Genomic DNA, 23072 nt, shown 5'->3' on the forward strand with positions numbered 1-23072 from the left:
GCAAAATATGATGATGGCCCCTAAGTCTCCCATATCTCACATAGTCATTGGCTTTGGGCTGAATAACACCCTCCTAAAAGGTTATGTACATTGGCATAAGGAAACCCTAGGGGCCCCCTGCAAGGAATGGTGACGGGGCCTCTCGCAAAACTCATACCCTTGAGCTGACAAGCTGAGGGACCCTCTTTATGTATGGAAGGCTGGGGGGGAGGGGGGGGGGGTTGCACTGCAGAAGAGTCCGTTACACCCCTACTTAGGGCACTCCTTGTGCTGAAGGGGCTGGGGCTTGTGTTGTGCTCCTGCCCCTGACAGGTTCCTGGCAGCCATGAAGAGAACCCTACAGCTCTGTCTCCTTGAGCAGGTTCAACTAAGCAACTGGAGCCCTGCATCATTCGAAAATCTGCTTTGCAACCTGGGCCCTAGTGAACAGAGAGTTCCCACCTTCTATAGAGAGGGTGTTTTTAGACCCATCGCTCAGCTCTCCCTCTGTGACAGTGAGAGACATCAGGCAGCTTTACACAGGGCCCCGCTTAACAAACAACATTCAATCAACAATGTTGCAAGTTTGTAGCTTTGTGCTCGGGAAAATATTGCGTTGTTTCCCGAACGTTTTGCTGAAACTAGAAGCATTCTGCAGACGAGCCTGGAAGGGCGTTTCTGGATTTGGTTACCCAGGGCCACCGCACTACTGGGGCTGCGGGGCCTTTTGTTGCGCCCCTGTCAGCCTCCTGCATCACAAGAGTCTTATATGCTTAAGCCCTGTGTTCCAAAAACATATCAACTTTTCAATTGATGAAATGTAAATATCTGCCTACTGCCTTCTATTTGCTGAAATGAAGTTGCTGATTTCTTTGAAGTGATAGTAGATGTCATTTATAACTAACTTTCTTGGAACGCATTGCAGCATTGAATACGTATTTTAGTACCTTTACTCAAACGAAAGCCTAAATGCATGGGTCACAGAAAAGAAACAGTTTCGTTGATATTACGGGGGCCAGGTGGGATTTCAAGGGTATTAAATGCAGAAGGCAGTGACTTATTAATGTGTAGCCCTTAAAATGTAGTGGCAGACTTAAGAATAAAAGAAATGAGAGTTCATTTCACAGAATGCAGTATTTACAGAAACACGTGTTAGCCTACTGCTTTTGAATATGTGTGTACGTTTGGAAATTGGATTCACTAATATTTTAAGCTTAAAATTTTAGCACACATCTGAGGAGCAACACTTTCCTGAATAACATGAAAAATTATTTAAAATGTAGTAACTGTCACAAGCCGATCACCACAGTAGCCAATCAATTGAAGCGATAAATCTGCAATTTGCTTATGCTATTGTTCATCATGACACATGTGACCACAAGACTAATCCCATTAGTCTTGAAGGCTTCTGCCAACAAAATGACTTTATATAGACGCACGTTCCACTTGGCAAAATGGTCAAATCTATTTCTGTGATCATGTTCTGCTGTTAGCAAATATAATGTCCCTGCCTGTCTGAAGGTTTACTGTTATATTTTTTGTTAATAGCCGCAGAGCATTTACCCTGGCCAAGAATAATCTTGTGGTACTGGAAGGGATGCTGCTCTGAGGAAGGGTTGTCAACTGGCTCTGGTCATTTCTAATTTCTAATTCAGCAGAAGTAAGAATGTGGTCACTCTAAGAATTTGAGTCCCTCGTGGTACACTGTTGCGGGCACGCTGACAGTAATTCAGCTGTACTTACTTGTAACATCAAAAGGGATCTGTTTGCAGTCAGATGTCCGCGGCCAAGGACAGTAATACACAGCTCCACCTTCAACTATCTCCGGCTGGGTTGTGTTAGCTTTTGGGGCTCCAACCAAGACACTTACTCTAGAAAAGGGGAGACAAGGTAATATGTAAGATGGCGACTTCCAGGCTGTATAAAGCAAATCAATCAATAAATCCAAACAACATCCCACTGCCACAAGGCTGAATTACCCTCTGATGTGCTGCTCTGCCAGCCTGTAGGCATCAGAGCTCACAAACGTCAGCAATCTACAGCATCTGGATACCCTCATGGGTGACCAACAGTGCTCTACAAATCCACTTTACATTATATTACATTAGATCTACTCCGAGACAGGCTACTTAACTTCAGCTCCTCTTATATATTTATCCTGGGTTTTGCGCTACCATTTGTGGTGTCCTACTGTCACAAGGCAGATCCTACCTGCTTAGCGTGAACGCTGGAGAAAAGATAGTAGAACTAGAGCACTTTCGGATACCTGGTTTAAAGAGAAAGTTGGAATAACATGAGTAATTGGAACCTATGACTGCACGTCTGGCATCCTGGAATTGGCTTAGAACATCAAAGAACTGATCAGTGATAAGGTCCTGGACTGCCATTGCACCATCCTCAGAACCGACAGAGCAGGAGAGGTTCAGAGAACAAGTGTAACAATTATGATCCTCAGGGCATTAAAGTTTCCATTTTAGGATAGGGGTTGGAAGGTCAAGTAAGGACAGATTATAGATATTTGCCCAAAACACTGTCTTTAAATCTTACTAGTTTACAGAGCACAGGGTTACCATGGGACATGTGTATACTTACTCTCTGACTTAATACAAAGTACAGAGGATCCTCTCAGAATATACTAATTTTTGACAACTATGAGTAGAAACCTGAGGTGTTACTTGTTCCCTCAGAAATTGGATGGTCTTATGGACGCTAGGGGTTTTATTTAACTGGTCAAGATCGCAAGGCACCAGAGAGGACCTATATTAGACATGATCTTCTCCAGGGCAGAGGCAGTAAAATTGAGATGTATGGAATTGCTAATCTGTTCACATCGTAATTTAAGTGCAGTCCAGCTTTTAAAGACACCCTAGGGGGTAATGGAAGAGATTCAATGCCCCAGGGTCAACCATGCACTAGACCGATAGTGCCTATGTAAAGGTGGACCGAATGCCAGGTACTCCCAGGATGGTGATGTATGCCCCTGCATTCAGCTTGCAGATTAGGCAGCATTTTAGTCTGCTTCAGGGCCTTCCTCTGTGGGTCTTCAGATGGGTGTACCTTTCTTAGAGCTCAACTGGAGGGAGTGGCTAAATTCCTTTCAAAGTTATGTTTAACAAGTTCACCCACTTCCCCTGCCAAGCCCTACAGAATGCGCAAACCTGGTACATGTGGAGCTCTGCCAAAACATCTCTATGCCTTATCCACCTAATGATACTACAGAGCCGTACTGAAGAGTTAGACAACTGACCACTCTTAGGGAATGTGTCAGCCATGAAAGCCACTTATAATGACAGCAGAGAATAACAGCTCTAGAATCCTTCATTGTCTTACACAGCATTTTACATTTACAAGATAATCATAAATATTTGTCTTTTTGTTCAGTCTGCCAGCGTAACTGCGGATTGTTTTAGACTTAACATTGTATCTTAATACAACTGTCTCACATTTTTCCACATGTATGATGTATCCTAATGTAACTGTCACATTTCTCCACTTGTATGGCAATGTTACAATGAACTTATATTTGAGCAGATTTTACCTTAAAGAAAACAATAAAGTATTTTATTATTTGGTCTGACTTGGCAGTATAGCTTTCATCAGACCTTATGTGATGAACAGAAAAAGAGCTTAAACAAGCACTAATGGAAGAGGGGTATTTGCTACATCCGAATGTTGATTGTCGTGAGTACTAAGTTTGAATTGGCAGAAGTTGAGTGCATTCACTGAACAGGATAGCTTCCATTGCTCTTTTCATCTTGCAGGAAAGCTTAGAATCAAGACAGTGGGAATGCATTGGTTATAAAGGCAAGCCATTGATAAAGGCTATTGGCCTGGTCTGTTTATTAAGTTAATATACAACAAATTGTATTTTTTGTGAAAAGCATATGTTAAAGTCAACAGGCCTTTAAGGTGGAATACCATTACTATTAACAAGGCAGTTATTTTGTTAAAGAAAATCTGAGATTACCACAGCAAGCAAGGGTTTTGCTGCTGGTTAGCCCCTGTGACAAATACTTGTGATCGAAAATGTGCACTTTTAGAATTGCTGTTGTGCTGCTTTTAGAATGGGTTGTATTTTTTGTGCATATTTGTAATTTTATGACACCTGAGAGAGGGACCATGGATCTTGTAAAATGTAATAAAAAATAATAAAAGCTCTACATGCATACATATCCAAAAGGACTTTGTGACATCCCTCTATCGTCTGTTCAAGTACCATTCACTTTCATTGTCCCACTGCAACAGCATTCTGAATGGCACAATAGGTTGGCACATTTCTGCCATTGTCAGTTTCCCTGTTAATAATTGCATTTCACTTGATCAGAAGTGCACTTTCTTCTGAATATCAGTATTATTGCATGTCTGGAATGGTGACTAGTGGGTCAGTTTTCAATTTTTTCCTTTTCATAGGTTCCCAATAAGAGCGCCCTGAAACTCCCCAGACAGTCTTACTAGATGTTTGCTTACTACTTATTTTATTTGCAGTGTGTGCTTCCTGTAGAGCCACTATTTCTAAACTGGGCAGACATCATGGGATGGTATTGTCCGTAGTATATCATGTTTTTACCATCCAAAGATGGTGCCAGGTTGAGAAGCGTTATGATGACCACCTTGGGCTAGTACAGCAATGATAAATTGTAGACTTTAGCATTCAAAGATGGCTGCCAGTGTGATATTTACTGAGAGGCTTATTTGGGATGTTAATGTTCATACTGTATCATTGTGTGTACCAAACCAAAATGGTCAACATGTTGCTTATGAATGTGGCAGTTGTGTTGGAACTTTAAAACAAAAATACACTGTGTAAAATGCTATTGAAAGACAACTGTCTGCTGCTATGTTTATTATTATTTTTGTATTGCAAGCACATGGCAACTAAGTTTACGTGGTGGCAGATTTTATTATTCTTTAAATATTTAAATGCATCTTCATGTGCTTTTTGCGTTTGTTTACCTATTTTGTTGTGAATCAGTAAATTGGTGAATTGAACAATCAGTCAGTGGACAGGTAAATGGATGTGTGAGTGCAAAGATGAGGACAGGGTGTATATATGATGCCTTGTCGCGTAGCTAAACTTATCAGTGACTGACGATTCTCATTGAGTTATGAGCCAGACCTATCATTAGTGTCAAAGCTCGTTAGACATCATTTCCTCTGCTGGTCTGAATGTTATATAGATTTTGAAATGCTCCAAAAGCAACCCCTAGAATTGAACACAACATTGTCGATTTGGCCTCCAGAAACTGTACACAACATTGTAGGGGAGACCATGACAGTGCTGTATATGTTGTAAAGTGAATACAGAACCTCACTTTTCAGTTGGTTATAATTCGTCTTCTTGCTTTTACTATGGATAGGCAATATTTTTCACTCACTTTGAAGTTATCCAATATTGAAACTGCAGGATGATGAGGAGCTGCCATTGATACTACCCATGCTGCCTTCTTTGCTGCTTCTTGAACTGTTCATGGGAATCTTTCACTGTCCACACAACACCTGTTCTGTGTGGGGTGTGAGTCAATCTTGCACTGCCGCTGCTGCCTGTTCTATACCTGTGTTCTTCACACCAGGAAATATAGCTTTGCCGCTGCCCATAATAATCTGCCTTATTCTGAGTGCTTGGGTGAATTATTCACTGCAATAGTTACAGTACAGGTGCTTTGTGTGTGTGTGTGGCGGGGGGCGGGGAGTGGGGGGAGCGCGCGCCCGTGCCTGCATCTGCGCATTGCTCATAATGTATCTGTGTTTAGCATGCTTAAGACGCGTGATAAAAAAAGTTTGACTGAGCAGAATACAGAACTATAGTCAATTCCTGTTTCAAACGCCCTAAAAATAGCTCTGAATAAAATGACCTTCTTCAGAAAGAGGCTAAACGTTTTGTGTAAACAACTGAGAGCTCAGTTCTATGCTGTTAACATTCACTGTTGCCGAACTTATACCCCGACTACAAAAAATGTTTAAAAAAACACGTCATCACTATTTTTAGGAATAATCAATGTGAACGTATTTGCCATACAATGCTACAAGTAAACCACTGCTTCGAACAAGATTTTGCCCTAGCTGAAAGACATATTTTGGCTGGGTAGGTGGAAACAGAGTGAGGGGAGCCAAAACGACTGCAGACATCTGTGTGGGTGGAATTGCAGACATGCCTGCCTAAATCATTAGAAAAAGTGGTTTCAAATAATATTATGTGGCAAAAACAAAATCTGTAAAGTTCTACCCTCCCAGACACATACATATAAGCACACACTAGTATATAAGAACATTTATCATACATGGGCTTTTAGAGCTGATGTTTAGCAGGCGATGAGAGCTGCAGAGGTCTACCCAGGGTCATTAAGTGCTCTTACTGAGTAACTGAACAGAGTAGCTGCCAGGGAACCTACTCCAAAAAGATTCCATATGCAATATACCATAACAGCTCTTCATATTTTGTACTAGTTTACTTTTTTCAAGGTTAGGACAGAGAAGGGTGTGTGGTAGAATGGGGTAGAATGACTAGGTATTTCAGAGGAGCGAAAATTATGAAATAGGCAGCTAACCGTGCAGATATAAAAAAAAACAATTGCATTTTCTTGGACCATTCTGTTATTAAAATTTTAAAGTTATGAAAAGCCGCAGCTCTGCTTGCAGGGACCCAAAGTTTTTCTTATGACATCACTGCTGGTGCTGCTGCAAATCACAGCTTCCTAGCCTGTGTCCGCCTTTGGTACTGTTTTCCAGTCTTTCTCTTCAGACTTTCTCCCCTTTCAGTCGTTCTACTTCTTGCTCTGGGTCAAAGTTGTGGATTCAGGGAGTATTTCCCTGGAGTCAGACTGAAAAGTAACTTTACAGGTAAGAAACTGATCTTTTTAGGGTGGAGCCTGGGATATCATGTGCTTGCGCATGCGTATCGCTTGCGAGACGCTGTAGTAGTTAGAAAAGGGCTCGGAGCCCCGCCCATGTCACGTCAGTGTCTTTCATTGGTTCGTGGGCTTGCCTTTTCAAATCTGCTTGCTTTCATTAGTGGAAGGCATTCATATGTCATGCCTTTTCCAGTGATTAGCCCTCCTAGAGTCCAGCGACCAAGTACTGAAAACATACGAGGGTCACTGTTTGCCGTCCGGTTTGTGGACTACTTTTTATCTTTATCTTTTTTCGCAGAACGATCTCGCTTTGCAGAAGTCGAGCGCTTTGCATGACCTCGACCCTGAGACCGTTTCTAATTCCATTTCCATTTTTTAGCAGCGCAATCGCGCTTTTTTATTTTTATTTAATGAGGCAAGAAAAGTCCGGTTGGGAGTTTACAACCGCTAATGGCTCTAACTCGGAGCCTAACTCAAGCCTCTTCAGCCCATTCAGAGCCGTAACCACCACCACCTTTTTTCATTCCACTGAAAGCACTGCTGACCAAATGGTTGCAAATTTATTTTTGTTGACGCTGCACTCAGGACAACTGCACAGTTAAGCATATTCTTTTACACCAGCCCGGATGTGCATCAAAAGGCAACAGGACATATATAGGCGTGGCACCGAAGGGGAAACAGGGCGCCCATGAGTGTGTCCTGGAGCTCTCTGCTTTAGTCCCTCGGCTTCACTCTCTAAGAAACTGGATGGAGGCAGTGTTTTCACTAACGCCCCGCAGTTATGTTCTGCTTCCTGCACCACATGGCTTCAGATCTGTTGTCCTTATTGTGGGCATATGCTAAGATCAAAAGAGAGCAATTTTGACTCGAATTAAGAGCAATCTGGGGGCCCAATGTAAGATAAATCTGCAGCTTTGTTAATGACATATATGTCACAAACAGAAAACAACTGGGTGTGAAAGTGGATGGAGATATTTTTTTTATAATGAGGATAGACCCCGAACCGGCCGAATCCTCAAAGAATCCACGTTTATTTGGAAATCGGTCTTCAAATAAATACTCCTGCCCTGGATTGAACACTCTAAGGTATCCTACTGAGCATTCATTTATGCAGATCCGACCGTTCTGGTCTCCGGTGCACTTTTTCTCTGCCTCGTTTGGTTTTAATTATAACAACCAAGTCACACAAAAAATCTGCAAAAAAAGTGTTAGTCAAGCCAGCTGCTATGCTGGAGAGCTTTCAGAAGGACTCTAAACTCAGCAGATTTGGTTTCCATGCCTCTGCAGCAGACATTACAGATATTCACTCCTAGATTGATAAAGCAAGGTTAATCAAAGATCGCTTTCAGGAGGGAATCACCACAGCAGGGACTATTAGCAGTGGATCAATTCCTTTTGCTCAGATCTGTGTATCATCCAACTCAAATTAGTCTGATGCTGATCATTCTTCTGTAAAATGAACTTACCATCTCATCCCCGATCTACACAACTCATGTCCACAGACCTGCAGTCCAGTTCCTAACTTTGCAAACTAAATGACTCAGCTATTGTGCCGAAAGATGAAAATGATGTATCTACATCTTCAGTCTATCCGGTACGGCAAGTAACTGGAGCAATCACAACTCATCTCTCAAATCCCTAGCATCCTTATACCATAGCCTATCCACGGATGTGAAGAGATTAGCACAGTATCTTGTCCATGTGTCATAAAAGGTAATAATAGCAGAGACCCAATGATCACTCACTAAAAGAAATGAACGGGCCAGGTGGCCACTTAGACATAAATACATGTCAGCCAGGACAGTCGGACAAAACAGGGATAAAAATGGATGAGCTGGTGACATATGAAGCTTCAACTGATCCTTTATTGGAGGGGAAGAGTGGATAGGATCTAATCATGTGCTTCATCGTTAGGTCAGAAGCATTGTTTCAAAATATTAAGGAGAATATAATAACCCCTTAGCCAGGCCTTTTATCCCTCAGGAACCAAGCCTTTTTTTGGCTATTTGGGGCAGTTCGCGCTTTGTCCCTCATAACTTTTTGTCCACATAAGCTACCCATGCCAAATTTGCATCCTTTATTTCCAACATCCTAGGGAATCTAGAGCTACCCAGAGTTTGTGGCTTTTCCTGGAGGAGATCAAGAAATTAGCCAAAATACAACAAAAATTTCGTTTTTTTTTTAAATAGGACAAAAGGGCTGCAGAAGGCTTGTGTTTTTTTTCCTGAAAATGGCATCAACAAAGGGTTTGCGGTGCTAAAATCACCATCTTCCCAGCTTTCAGGAACAGACAGACTTGAATCAGAAAACCACATTTTTCAACACAAGTTTGGCATTTTACTGGGACATACTCCATTTTTACTATTTTTTGTGCTTTCAGTCTCCTTCCAGTTAGTGACAGAAATTGATGTAAAACCAATGCTGGATCCTGGACAGCTAAACATTTCTGAAAAGTAGGCAAAATTCTGAATTTAACAAGGGGTCACTTCTGTAACTCCTTCAAGGTTTTCCTACAGAAAGTAACAGCTAAAATAAACAAAATATTGAAATTGAGGTGAAAAAATTAGTCATTTCTGTCCACATTTTCTTCTATAGGTTTTTCCAGCTATGGCAGAATTTTGAAAGCAATATACCCTTAGGTCTGCTGGACTCTTCTGGTTGCGGAGATATATAGGGCTTGTAGGTTCATCAAGAACCCTAGGTACCCAGAACCAATAAAGAAGCCGCACCTTGCTATGGGTTTTCATTGTATAGCGGGTATACAGCAATTCATTTGGTGAAATATAAAGAGTAAAAAAGAGGTATCAAGGAAACCTTTGTATTTCCAAAATGGGCACAAGATAAGGTGTTGAGAAGCAGTGGTTCTTTGCACATCTCTGAATTCCGGTGTCGCCATACTAGCATGTGAATTACGGGGCAATTCTTAAATAGTCGTCTTTTTTTACACACTGTCTTACATTTCGACGGAAAAAATGTAGTGAAAGACAAGGGGCAATAACACTTGTTCCCCCAAGAACCCTGATAAAAAGGGTACCTCAGTTGCGTGGGTAGGCATAATGCCCGCGATAGGAAACGCAACATGGACACATGACATTTTTACATTGAAATCCGACATGTTTTTTGGAAAGTGCCTAGCTATGGATTTTGGCTTATAGCTCAGCCGGCATCTAGGTAACCTACCACACCGGTGCATTTCTCAAAACTATACACGTAGGGGAATCCAGGATGGGGTGACTTGTGGGGCTCTCACCAGGTTCTGTTGCCCAGAATCCTTTGCAAACCTTAAAATTTGGCCAAAAAAAACACTTTTTCATCACATTTTGGTGACAGAAAGTTCGGGAATCTGAGAGGAGCCACAAATTTCCTTCCATCCAGCATTCCCCCAAGTCTTCCGATAAAAATGGTATTTCACTTTTATGTAGGTAGGCCTAGTGCCCGTGACAGGAAACACCCCAATCCACAACATGGACACATCACATTTTCCCTAAGAAAACTGACCTGTTTTTTCCAAAGTGCCTAGCTTTTGAATTTGTCCTCTAGTTTAGCAAACCTATACATTTTTTAAAACTAGACACCTAGTGGAATGCAGAATGGGGTGACTTGTGGGGCTCTCACCGGTTCTGTTACCCAGATCCTTTCCAAACCTCAAAATTTGGCATAAAAAACATTTCTTCCTCACATTTCGGTGTTAGAAAGTTCTGGAATCTGAGAGAAGCCACAAATGTCATTCCACACCGCATTCCTCCAAGTCTCCCGATAAAAATGGCACCTCACTTGTGTTGGTAGGCCTAGTGCCCACGACAGGAAAAGTCCCAAAACGCAACATGGACACATAACATTTTTGCATTGACAACTGACATGTTTTTTGGAAAGTGCTTACCTGTGGATTTTTGTCTCTAGATCAGCTGGCACCTAGGAAAACCTACCAAACCTGTGCATTTTTTAAAACTAGACACCTAGGGGAATCCAGGATGGGGTAACGTCTGGCACTCTCACCAGGTTCTGTTACCCTGAATTCTTTGCAAACCTCAAAATTTGGCAAGAAAAACACCTTTTCCTCACATTTCAGTGATAGAAAGTTCTGGAATATGAGAGGAGCCACAAATTTCCTTCCACCCAGCATTCCCCCAAGTCTCCCGGTAAAATGTTACCTCACTTGTGTGGGTAGACCTAGTGCCCACAACAGGAAATGCCCCAAAACATTACGTGGACACATCAAAATTATCAAATTCAAAGCTACTTGTTTTTGCAGGGGGCGCCTGCGTTTTAGGTCCTGGGTTCAGCAGCCATCTAGGGAAACCTATCAAACCCAGACATTTCTAAAAACTAGACACCCGAGGGAGTCCAGGGAGGTGTGACTTGCATAGAAACCCTTCAGTGTTTTTTTACCCAGAATCCTCGGTAGTCCTCAAATTTGGCTAAAGAATCATATTTTTCTCACATTTCTGTGTGGGATCACCGAACCATCACAAATTTCCTACCACCCACTGTTCCCCTCACTTTCCCGATAAAAATGATACCTCAACTGTGTAGGTGTGCCAAGTGCCTGTGAAAAGGAAGAGCCAAAAACATGTTGAAATGGAGGGGGAACCAAAGCGGGTCCAAAAGAGCAGTTTGAAAAAAAACATTTTTTAGACTGACAGGTGGGGCAGAATATTTATCGGTATAAATGTGACAATGCTGGGTGGTTGGAATTTTGTGGATCCCTGCAGATTCCGTAAGATTCCATCACAAAAATTTGGGGAAAATGTGTGATTTTAAGCAAAGTTGGAGGTTTGCAGGGCATTGTGGGTAAGAAAATGATCGGTCTGCATATGAAGCACACCACTTATGGACTCACCCAGATGTTTAATTTTCAGATGTGTCTAGGTCTTGTAGATTTTTCTACATGGCAGCGTCCCAAAGTCCAAAAAGTGCAGACCTCACCATGCCAAGTGGGATGATTTTGAGAGTTAGACAAGCTTGCATGGCCCAAATGTAAAACCAAAACACAAAATAATCATGTGTCCTCTTGCTTGCTGCTGGGATAAGATCTTTTAGTGTGCGGGGGGAGAGCTGAAAGACTATTACCCACTTCAGTTGGGATGGGGGCATAACCATGCACATACTGGTTGGTAGCCACCACCCCACTATTTTTTTTTAATGGGTTTAATTCCCTAGTATCTGGTAGGCTCTCTGCACCTCTGGGGAGTGGATCAGGGGTAATTTCCCTGTCTGACCACCGGTGGGTAGAAGAACTTTGTCCCCATTTATTTAGGATGGGGGTATGGCCATACCTCCACCCTGTTTTTTTTTTTTTTCAAATCTTCCCTGGTGTCTGCTGGGCTTTCTGTCCTCCTTGGAGACCGATGGTCCTTACAAAAATAGGCCAATCTGCCCCCGAGGGGGGCACAAATGGCCACAGTAATGTGCCCCCATGCGGAGCAAACCTTCCTGAAGGGGCTGACACGCAAACAAAACACACACCTATTCCTGATGCCTAAGTGGTTTCTGCCACCCCAGGGGCAGATCGCCTTATAGAAATAGGCCGATGGGGGCAGAAAAGGCCTAAAATAAATTTTCCCCCGAGGGGAGTGACCCTTGCCTAAGGGGTCGCTCCCCTTGTGTGAAATTGGTGCAAAAGAAAAATCCCTGTTGTCTAGTGGCTTCTGCCCCTCTTGGGGGCAGATTGGCCTAAGAAAAATAGGCTGATCTGCCCCCAGGGTGGGCAGAAATGACCTAAAATAAACTTGCCCCCCCAGGAGAGCGACCCTTGCCTAAGGGCTCACTCCCCATCAGTAAAAAAAAAAAAAAGAAATCCCTGGTGCCTTGTGGTTTCTGCCCCCTTTGGGCAGAAATGGCCTAAAAAGAATTTCACCACCCAGGGGAGCGACCCTGGGCTTCCAGCGCGATGGGGGCAGCCTCTGATGAGGTCAGCGCGCAACGTCACTGGGGTGGGTGGGGGGCAGGGAAAGAAAGGGAAACGATTCCCCTTCCATCCCTGCCCATAAGAGGGGAGTGGGGGGCCCTTGGGGGAGCGCTGTGGGCCGGGTGCAAGTTGAGGTGGTTACATCCTCGGCACACGAGCATTGTGGCCGAGGACATAACCACCTTGTCCCATGCACCTAAGGGGTTGAAATACAGTCTTAAAGAATCTAGAGATGTCTATATGAATCAAATTTTAACAAAAACAAATCCAATTTTTCCCAATATTTAATCAGAAATAATGCCATTGCACAAGTGAGGACATTGACCCTCTTCCTACCCTAGGTGATAGGAATATATTGGACACCAAGGTCTGCCCACAAATGCAACAAATAAACACGCAAGTAAAGAACGGTTGCAGGTGACATCACCATCCACTCAAAAAAGGTTCCTCCTATTTCTGCCCTTCCAGTAGTTACCTCAGGATTTGACATTCCTTCTGATTCTTCTGATTCTAAACCCTGCATGAATCCAGGCTCCACAACTCTTGCCAATATAATAGCAAATTATTTTGGACTTCTTGTTAAGGTGCTTTCAAACACAGTCTCAACCACTGCACTAAAAAATACTAAGACTCTCAACTTAATCAAATTTTGGTTTCTACACATGATCAAATTTTGGTTTCTACACATGATATAAATAACATAAATCTGAACGTGCATGATCACCTATCCACCAGTTCAGGTAATGCTCCATTTCCACATCCTATACTGAAATATAACCACATGGTATTTTCATTGTCAGTGAATGTTGACAATGGCTGTACCATTCTTGGTTTTACTCCTGATTATATATCACAAGGAGCCTATGATATACTTAACCAGCAAAATATTCTCAAAATATTACATTTCCTGGGATGAAGGGACATATATTTTAGAGAATTTAGGAGTGTAAGCTTCTTTAATGAACTCAGCTATAAAACTGAATCCACTTGTACTATGTGGTCTACAGAATTAATAGTGCAAAAACGTTTGAGTGAGGGAAGCTGAATTAGATTTCTGAGGTATATCATTATCAAGACCGACCAAATGTAAATATATGTATATTACAAGAGAAGTTCTGTCAAAAATATCATCGTTTTGGATGTATCAATAAAATAAACCATATCAGATGCCTCACCAGTGCAATACACAACATTAAACTATGCATTGCTGATACCAAACACCCTGCTACTAGATGCCAGGTTACCATTACAGATTCATAAGACCCAAATTTCATCCAGTACTTGACAATCCCAAGCCATACCTTGCCAAATGCATGATGAAGTTATTTAAAAATCCAACAGCTTGCTATTTTGTTCTTGGAATATTGCCAGAATAGAGAGGCACATAAAACTGAGTGGTGATTAGATAACCAACAATTGGTCTGTCTGTAGGAAACCTGGCATAGAACCTGGCATAGAAAACCTTTAATTTCCCAGACTTTCATACATATGAAAGTTTTGATAAACCAAGTTCCAAGGGAAGTCCGGCAGGGTGGACTAATAACATTAATTCATAACAGCATCAGGTTAAAAACCACCATAATTAACACTAAAGCTGAACAAATATGAACAATTTTAATAGGTCATAAAAGGTAAAAGTGTGTTCCATTATTGAACATTTACTTTCCACCATTATTACTAAAGAATAAATTAGGCCTTCGCATGGTGCTTGATGAAATTAAAACTATTTTGAACCAAAATCCAACTAGCATAGTTATAATCACAGGAGATTTCAACAATTTATTGTTTAATCACTGGAAGAATCTCCCATCATAGGATTTCTTATTCAAAGTTTCCTTCCATTCTGAAAGCTAATTGACAGAACAATATGAAACCTAAAAGGTGGTTTATGTGGAAACGACTTTTTGAGTTAGGCTTCCATACACTAAATGGGAGGTTTTTGTAAAAACTTCCAGAAAGACCCACGGTACTCTCGTCTAATTCAAAAAGTATTATTGACTACTTTACTACATTGTGACACCTTTTCCTTGTGCAAAAATGATCAAATTGCAGAAAAGAAGGAACGTGATCATGATACACTAAAATTACATTACTTAATAATTATAACATTTGGATGACAGAAGATTTGCATTTAACAGACAGTTCAATAAATCAAAGCACGATCAAGTTTAATAGTACTCTTAATCAAAAAACGTCATCATCAAGAAAACAGGGTTTTATCATCTCACATCTTGATTCTTAAGCTCACAATCCTTTCTTAACTAATTGGTGTATTGGTTGGGAATAACTATCACAGAAAATACTCAACTTTATTTTAACTAAACCAAACAATAGATCAAGCTCTCACCTTAAAAGTAAATATGGTTAGCAGTTGAGGTTATTTTTGAAGAAGCAATGGTCTCCATGAAGAAACATAATGATAAAGTGCTATTAACGAGAAATACTGGAAATTCGTAGATGGAATGAATACAAAATTTGGATGAAATAACACTTTGCAATTAAAGGTTTAATGCTAAATTATTTTGGTCTTTAATTAGTTGGGGTACAGGGTCCCACAGGGCAGCTGAAGATCATTTCATATCATATAATACCTGGAAGTTGCATGTAGATGATCTTTATGCTAGCAGTGTCTTCACCACGCCTTAACCTTTGAATTACTCAAATATTGATCTGCACAGTTCCCAAATGGAAACAGACGCTTTGATAAAGAAGTCCCATTCCTCTAAAGCAGTGGACCATGTGGGATACCAATTGATGCGTTAGAAGTTGACCCTAATCTTTGGAGTGTAATACTCCACAACCTATTTATACAGGTCCTTGAATTGTGCATTAATCTAATTTAGTGGAAAGGACCAGTAATACATCCCTTATGTAACAAAGGTTTGAACAAGGATACAAAAAATGACTTTCTCATTGCTCTCCTTGACCCTGAAGAAAAACTCTGCAAAATACATATTGTATAGCCTGTATACTTGGACTACCAACCATAATTTAGTTCCCCTTAACCAAACAGGCTTTAGACCCTGCTGTTTAATGGCTGACAATATCATAACTCTTAAACATTTCATAAATAAAACCTTAAGGAGGAATCTTACCCTATATGCATGATATATCAACTTTTTTTGGCATTTAATAAAGTCATCCAGAAAATCAAATTGGGGTATTAGCCAGTCAATACTGCATTTGTTTTATATCTCTGCATGACAAATCGTGGCCTTAAATGTATCAAATGAGGGGCACTCTGTCAGCTAAGATACGAACCACAAATGGCTGTGCTCTAGAACCCCTACTTGTTTCACTGTACAGAGCAAATATGTCATCATTTCTAAACTGTAGTGACGGCCTCTCCCAAGAGCTAGCAGGTAAACCTAATAGCTGTCTGGACTACAACTCCAGTTATCACATTTCAAGGAATTCAGCAATAAAAATGACAACATTTAGGGACTGATTACAAACTTGGTGGATGGAATACTCCGTCACAAATATGACGGATATTTTGTCTGCCGTTTTACGATTTCCATTGGATAATGGAATCATAATACGGTGGACTGGAAATCCATCATGTTTATGATAGAGTAACCCCATCTGCCAAGATTGTAATTAGGCCCTACATCTTGGGAAGATAAAATCATGCCATTTCACAAGGATCGAAATCATTTAAGACTAAAAATTGATGACAACATTTTGGAAGAAGTCAAACATTATACCTACTTGATATTAACAGTGGATTATAATTTAACATGGTGAAATCATATTTCAAAATGAAACTGAAGCTCCTGTCATTGCCAGGAGCAGCTTGTGGTGCGTTTAAGGGGTGGGGCAGCCCGTGGCGGCCCATGGAGAGGGGGGAATTAATTGGGGAAAAAAACACCTGAATTGCTGCCACCGCCACCACCTCTGCACTTCTCCTCTTACCTTCACTTCAGTTGCAGGCACAGGCTCTCAGCCTGCTCTGCGGCCAATCTGAACACTGCTCTCATGCGTCTGGCAGCATGACAGCAGCGTTAAGACTTGTCGGAGCACCCAGCCAGGGCACTACAAGGCAGAGTGGGAGTCTCTGTCTGCTGTCTCCAACCTGGCAACACAGTGCTGGGTTGGAGAGATACTCGTGTGCATGCGTGTTTGGTCGGGACGAGAGGGCTGGTAAAACACACATGCGCAGCACTCCCACTTCGTGCTTGTCACAGCCCCAACGGCCCCGCCCCTTTTACTATAATTCGATAATAAACATAGTTTATTATCATTTTATAGTAAATGTTTTGCAGCTACTGGCGGGGGGGAGGGGGACGCTCCTCCACCCTAGTGGATGAGCCCCGACTGGTCATTGCACTATCAGCTAAAAGATTCTTGAACATCTATGGAGGTTGTGCCATTTGTCAATCCATTAAGGCAATATACTCTAAACTCACACCCTCTTTATTATACGTCATTAGCCTTTCAGGGAAAAATAATAAATGACTGGAATAAACTATATGTAATAAAATAGATTTTTATTGAACCTTCGTTCATCTATTCAGCACAGCAAATTAAGGCTCGAATTATCTTTGACACTGATTACCGCAAGATATTTTGTTGCAACGTTAAATTATATGTGTGACTGCACCAAGGCTGATAGAAACGCTCTAGGATTCCTGCTGTATAAGGAATTAGCAAATATAAATTCATATACCACTGACTTAAACCTTGTGGCTACAACAGGGTAATAACCAGGAACAATCTGCCACATATATCCGACCTTACAAAGTTGCCTTGATCTGAGCGCAAGGGCTCAATAAAATGGATTATGAGTAAGAATAGCAGGCTTGTCAACCGATCTACCTTAAAGAAACACATACATGCATGCTATACATTAGAATATTTAGCTCATCATTTTGAACCTGGACGTGAACAGTGTAATAATTCGAAGGCTCGGAGCATACAAACGGTTTACCTTGGATTTGAGAAAAAATATTTAAATCCTGCATTTGTTATTCTGATTGCAATACCATTAGGGAAGCTATTGTGTACTATGTTTCTGCAAATGACTGCCATTTTATAGGAAATCTGATCAACATTGAAGACCTTACTTCTGCTTTTTAAAAAGTGAATAGGGAAATTATATTATGAATGCTTTACATATTTAGCATTTCTTATTTATTTATGTATCTTAGCAAGTGTTCTTAAATATTGTAATGGACATTTTAATATTTCTAGACAATAAAATCATTTATTCAACTGCAAGGTTTTTATTCAAATGGCAAATTTTCTATACAACAAACCAGTGGCACTTTTTGGCTTGGAATTAATTGAGGCGCACTACCAAATTAGATTAACGCACACTAAATCAGAATTTTACTTTAAGGGGATAAAAAAGAAAAATGAATGCAGTGTGTGGAGGATGGCAGACCTTCTATGGTGGAGTGGTGCTTTCATGGTGAGGATGTCACTCTCATGTTGAATTGCCAGTCTTTTGTCATCTGTGCTGCTTTTAGGGTGGCGTGTAAACCCCTTGGCAGAAACGCTATTCTAACGACTTCAGGTCTACCCTTAAGGTGAAATGCCACTCTCATGTGCCAGTCCAGTGGCGCTGGCCTCACTATTAGGTAGGGGTGTAACTTATGGTTTGAGTGTCGAATCTGAGTACACTGATGTAATTCTCATAGGGTGTTATCACTCTTGTGGCAGGAGTGCCAGTCTGGTGGCATTGGTGTCACTATGATGGTAGGTGTAGCTCACAGTTCGAGTGCCAATCTGAGCACAGAGGCATAATTTTCATTGTGCATTGTCACTCTCATGTCGGGAGTTCCACTCTAGTGACACTGGAGTCACTCTTACAGTGACGTGTAGCTCTCCTGGCTGGAGTGCTACTCTATTTGCATTGGAGTCACTCATAACGTGGGATGTAACTCTCTTGGCAATAGTTCCAATTTGTGGACGCTGGTGTTATTGTATTAGTGAGATGTTACTCTCTTGGCAGGGGTTCGTGTGCTGCAAGAGTCAATGTGAGGACAAGGGTCTCATTCTCATAGTGAGACGTCACTCTTGTAGCGGGAGTGTCACTCTATTGGTAATGGAGTCACTCTTACAGTGGGGTGTAACCCTCATGAAGGAAATGGCACTCTAGTGTCATTGGTGCCATTTTTATGGTGAGGCGTAACTCATGTGATGCCGGTGTCATTCAGCGGACACTGCTGTCCTTTTCACAGTGGGATATCTCCCTCATTGCAGAATCAGTGTCTTTTACAGGAAAAACTAGAGGTCAAACCAGAACGTACGTATGAATGTCCATTATAGAATCCAAAACTAAACAGGTCAGTCAGATGGAACAACAATTTATTCACAGCCAGGGGCATAGCTTTAGAGGGGCTGTTTGGGGTGTTACACTCCCCAATAAATGTATTTCCAGATGCATTGTGGGGTACAGATGTCTGCCGGATTTCACCAGGAATGTTTACATACACAGACAGAAACGCACACACACTCTAGCCCATTCTGTTTTGAAAGTCCTCGAAAATGGTGTTTATTTTACAAAATGTTGCCTGTTCTCCTACTTAGTACTCCTACCAATACACACCTTTCTCCATTTCTACTCCCCCTTGCACCACTCTCAGGCACCTTGGTTATCGTATAATATATTTTAACATTGTGTGCCAATATGATTGTTGAAAAATCTGAAGCTCACACTGCCCCAATCTTACTAACCAAGCTACGCCCCTGTTCACAGCATTTATTTTTGTCTCTGGCCAAGGACATGGCCAGAGGCCATGTATCTGATATACTAGGTACTTCTCTACTCTTGTACCTTCCGTCCACCTCATATCTTGTGAAAAGATGTCACGATAATTTATTGGAATATTGGAAGGAGGATCATTAAAGGAGGAGCAACTCAATTGAATAACCATTCATTTAGAAGAGCACAGTCTTGAAATAGAACTTCCAGTTTAGAGTCGTCTGATTTTAGAAAGCCCCTGTTCTATAAGCGTGTTACCTCCCAGGTACTAGGTGTGTTAAGTACTTTTAAGGCCAATTCTTAGGAAGAATGGAATATGAGATTGGGGATTCATTAACTGTGAAGGATTTTTTGAGTTGTAACGAACTATTGGTTAATGTTTATATTATGATGTGATTCGATGTGTGCAATAGAAAGGTATTTATTTGTTGGGAAGAATTTTCTTTATTAATAGGACTTTTAACTGACCATTTTAAGGAGCATGTCTTGTTATGTGTATGTATGCAAGGGTTGTTTCAAAGACTAAGGGTTAAACACAGTTTTTGACTCATGAACTCCCAGCTTTAACCACTTTATTGCGCCTGTCAGTGAATGGCCCCACACCCTCTCTAGTGCAGGTGTCTGCCACTGGCCGACACTGTGGAGGATTATAAAGGCCCCTTTGGTACCCTGCACCAGAGGGAGTCCTTTATTCTTTTTCATCAGGCTGCTCTGGCAGCCTGATTTTTTTGTTTTTGTTTACTGCAGTGACAACTGGTGCGCAGCACATGCTGAAGTCATTTCAGAAAAAAAGTGAAAGTAAAACAAGCCGATGGGCTCGTATTTCTTTTACTGAATTAGTGCTCAAGGGTATATATCAGCCCCTCGAGCACTGATTCTCATGTAAGAGGTATTATTGAAAAGGGGAGAATCTCCGCTTTCCAATAGTACCTCTTCCCAGTGGATTCCTGCCTGGGGATCACCATAGGAGAGCAATTCTGAAGCAGGGATCCACCCACTAGCCACTGGGGAGGGGGGAGCATCCCTTGGACAAGAGCGTGTGCTTCCCCAGAGCAAAATTTATTATTTCAGTCTTTCTGCCCCCTGTGGGGGGCAGAGAATGGCAATTACCCCTGATCTGCCACAGCAGAGGAGCACAGATCCCATTTAATACCAGGGATTTATTTCTTATAAAAATATAGGGGTGGGGGTTGCCTAGCCTGGGCATGGCCATGCCCCTACCCCCAAATTAATGAACCAACAGTTTTACTGCCCCTTCCCCGTGGAAGGCATTTGGGGATGCTTACACCCGGGGGGGGGGGCAGAAAGCCCACTAGATGTCAGGGAAAGTTTTGTTTTTTACATATAGGGGTGAGGGCTGTCCAACGTGGGCATGGCTATCAATAGCGTCTTTGTGCCCCCTGGGGGCAGATAAGTGGTTTGTCCCATTAGGGGTGGTTGCCCAAAATGTGACCGGGGGAATAGAAAATCCATCTGATACCAGGGATTTTGCCTTTGGGGCAAAAGAAAGTGGTGTGCTTGTTGCACTCTGGCATTGGCCACACGCAACCTCAAAAAGGGAAAACTGGTCTTTTTTCCTCTCCGGGGGCAGACAGGAGGCATGCCTTCAATTTGCCCCTGAGTGGGAGGCAGAAAGCCCAATGTATGGCAGAAATACATTTGTTTGATAAAATAATGGGGTGGGTTTTGCCCATCCAAATATCAGACCCACTATCAGCTCTAAAACCTCAACAGTCTTTCTGCTTCCCTGATATCTAAAGCATCCCATCAAAATGGCAAGTGAGAGGACATTAGATTCTTTTTGGTGTTGCTTTTACACATGGACCAGAGGTGTGTGGCTAACTCCCAATATAGTCCTACATGCAATGGTGGACGACTGCACTTTTTTGGGCTTGAGTAGGCTGTCAACTGGAAAGAGCCTATCAGATTCAGACAGTCCAGGGTGGTGTGCTTCGCATGCATCACACAACATTTTCTTCCCCACAATGCTCTACAAACCTCAAACTTTGACTAAAAACACACATTTTCCTCAAATATCTGGAAGAAAAGCACCTGGAAACTGTGGGGAGCTAAAAAATTCCTACCACACAGCATTTCCCCAAGACTCCCAATAAAAATGGTGCCTCACTTGTGTGGGTGAGCCATGAGACCTTGACACAAAAGGCCTTAGCAATAGGGGTAGCTGCAGGATTTGGGGACATGCTCAGCTGCCACTCATGGAAACTTACCAACCACAGCCAATTTTGAAAACTAAACAACCAGGGGAGTCCAGTGTGGTGAATCCCACAAGGCTTTCTCACCCACAATGTCCTTCAAACCTCAAACATTGCCTGAAATCACGCCCATTGACATTGGTTTGATCCATTCTTATCGCGGGCACTAGGCCCAGTCACACAAGTGGTGCAGCATTTTTATCAACTCAGGTGAGGTAATGCTGGGTGGTAGGAATCTTGTGGATTCCTGCAGATTCTGTAAGTTTCCATCATAAAAATATATGGAAAAGTATTGATTTCAGGTGAAGTTTGAGGTTTGCCTGGCATTGTGGGCACGAAAACCTAATGGGGTCCGTGCAAGGCACACTACCCTGGGCTTCCTCAGGTGTCTACTTTTCAAACATGTGCATGTTTGCTAGATTTCCCTAAGTGCCACCTAAGCTAGGGCCCGAAATCCAAAGCTACCCACTTTGCAAAAAAACAGGTCAGTTTAGAGTAGGAAAATGTGATGTATCCATGTTGCGTTTCGGGCCGTTTCCTGTCACGGGCACTAGGTCTAGTCACACAAGTGAGGTGCCATTTTTATCACAAGACTTAGGGGAATGCTGGGTGGAGGGACACTTGTTTCTGCCCACAGATTCCATAACTTTCCATCACAGAAATGTGTGTTTTTTCACTCACGTTTGCAAAGGTTCTGGTTAAAAAAAAAACCCTGGTGAGAGCAATGCAAGTTGCATCACCCTGGATTCCCTTAGTTGTCTAGTTTTAACAAATGTGCAAGTTTGCTACTTTTCCCTAGGTGCCGACTGAGCTAGGATCCAAAATACACGTTTCCCAAGTTGAAAAAAAGGGTCAGTTTTTAGTGGAAAAATGTTATGTGTTCATCTTGTGTTTTGGTCCATTTCCTGTCACATGCATCAGACCTACATACAAGTGAGGTACCATTTTTATCAGAAGGCATGTAGGAGAATAGAATAGTAGGATGTTTGTTTTTACCAATTGGATTTCACTGCATTGTGCCTTTCAAATGTATACCAGTGTGTAAGAAAGAAGATATTTTGAAAAATACTCTCTAAATCTTATGCAGGTATGGGTACCTACGAATTCAAATAACCACTGCTCCTAAACTCCATATCTTGTGCATATTTCAGAAATACATAGCTTTTCTTTATACCCATTTTTCATTAAGACAGTGCACCATGTAAATTGGTCTATGCACACGGTACACAATGAAAAAACATTGTGCGATGCAGCTCAGTTGATGGCTCTGGGTAACTTGGATTCTTGAAGAACCTACAAACCAAATATAACTCCACAACCAGAATGGCCTAGCTGACGTAATAGTATATTGCTTTTTAAATTGGTCACTGTGACAAAAAGTTACAGATGAAAACATCACAAATGGGTGTTTTCTT

At 41.8% G+C, this 23072-nt stretch overlaps 1 protein-coding gene across 1 annotated transcript in view; it reads right to left on the reverse strand.

Annotated features, from left to right (window-relative positions):
- Nucleotides 1–23072, reverse strand: part of ITGA8 (integrin subunit alpha 8) — a 550523-nt gene that overhangs the window by 511083 nt on the left and 16368 nt on the right. The window contains exon 2 of the mRNA XM_069211593.1: nt 1723–1850. Coding sequence (XP_069067694.1) covers nt 1723–1850 — 128 coding nt within the window. The remainder of the gene's footprint in view (nt 1–1722; nt 1851–23072) is intronic.

Source organism: Pleurodeles waltl, chromosome 10 (assembly GCF_031143425.1).
Source record: "Pleurodeles waltl isolate 20211129_DDA chromosome 10, aPleWal1.hap1.20221129, whole genome shotgun sequence".
NCBI classification, from domain to species: Eukaryota; Metazoa; Chordata; class Amphibia; order Caudata; family Salamandridae; genus Pleurodeles; species Pleurodeles waltl.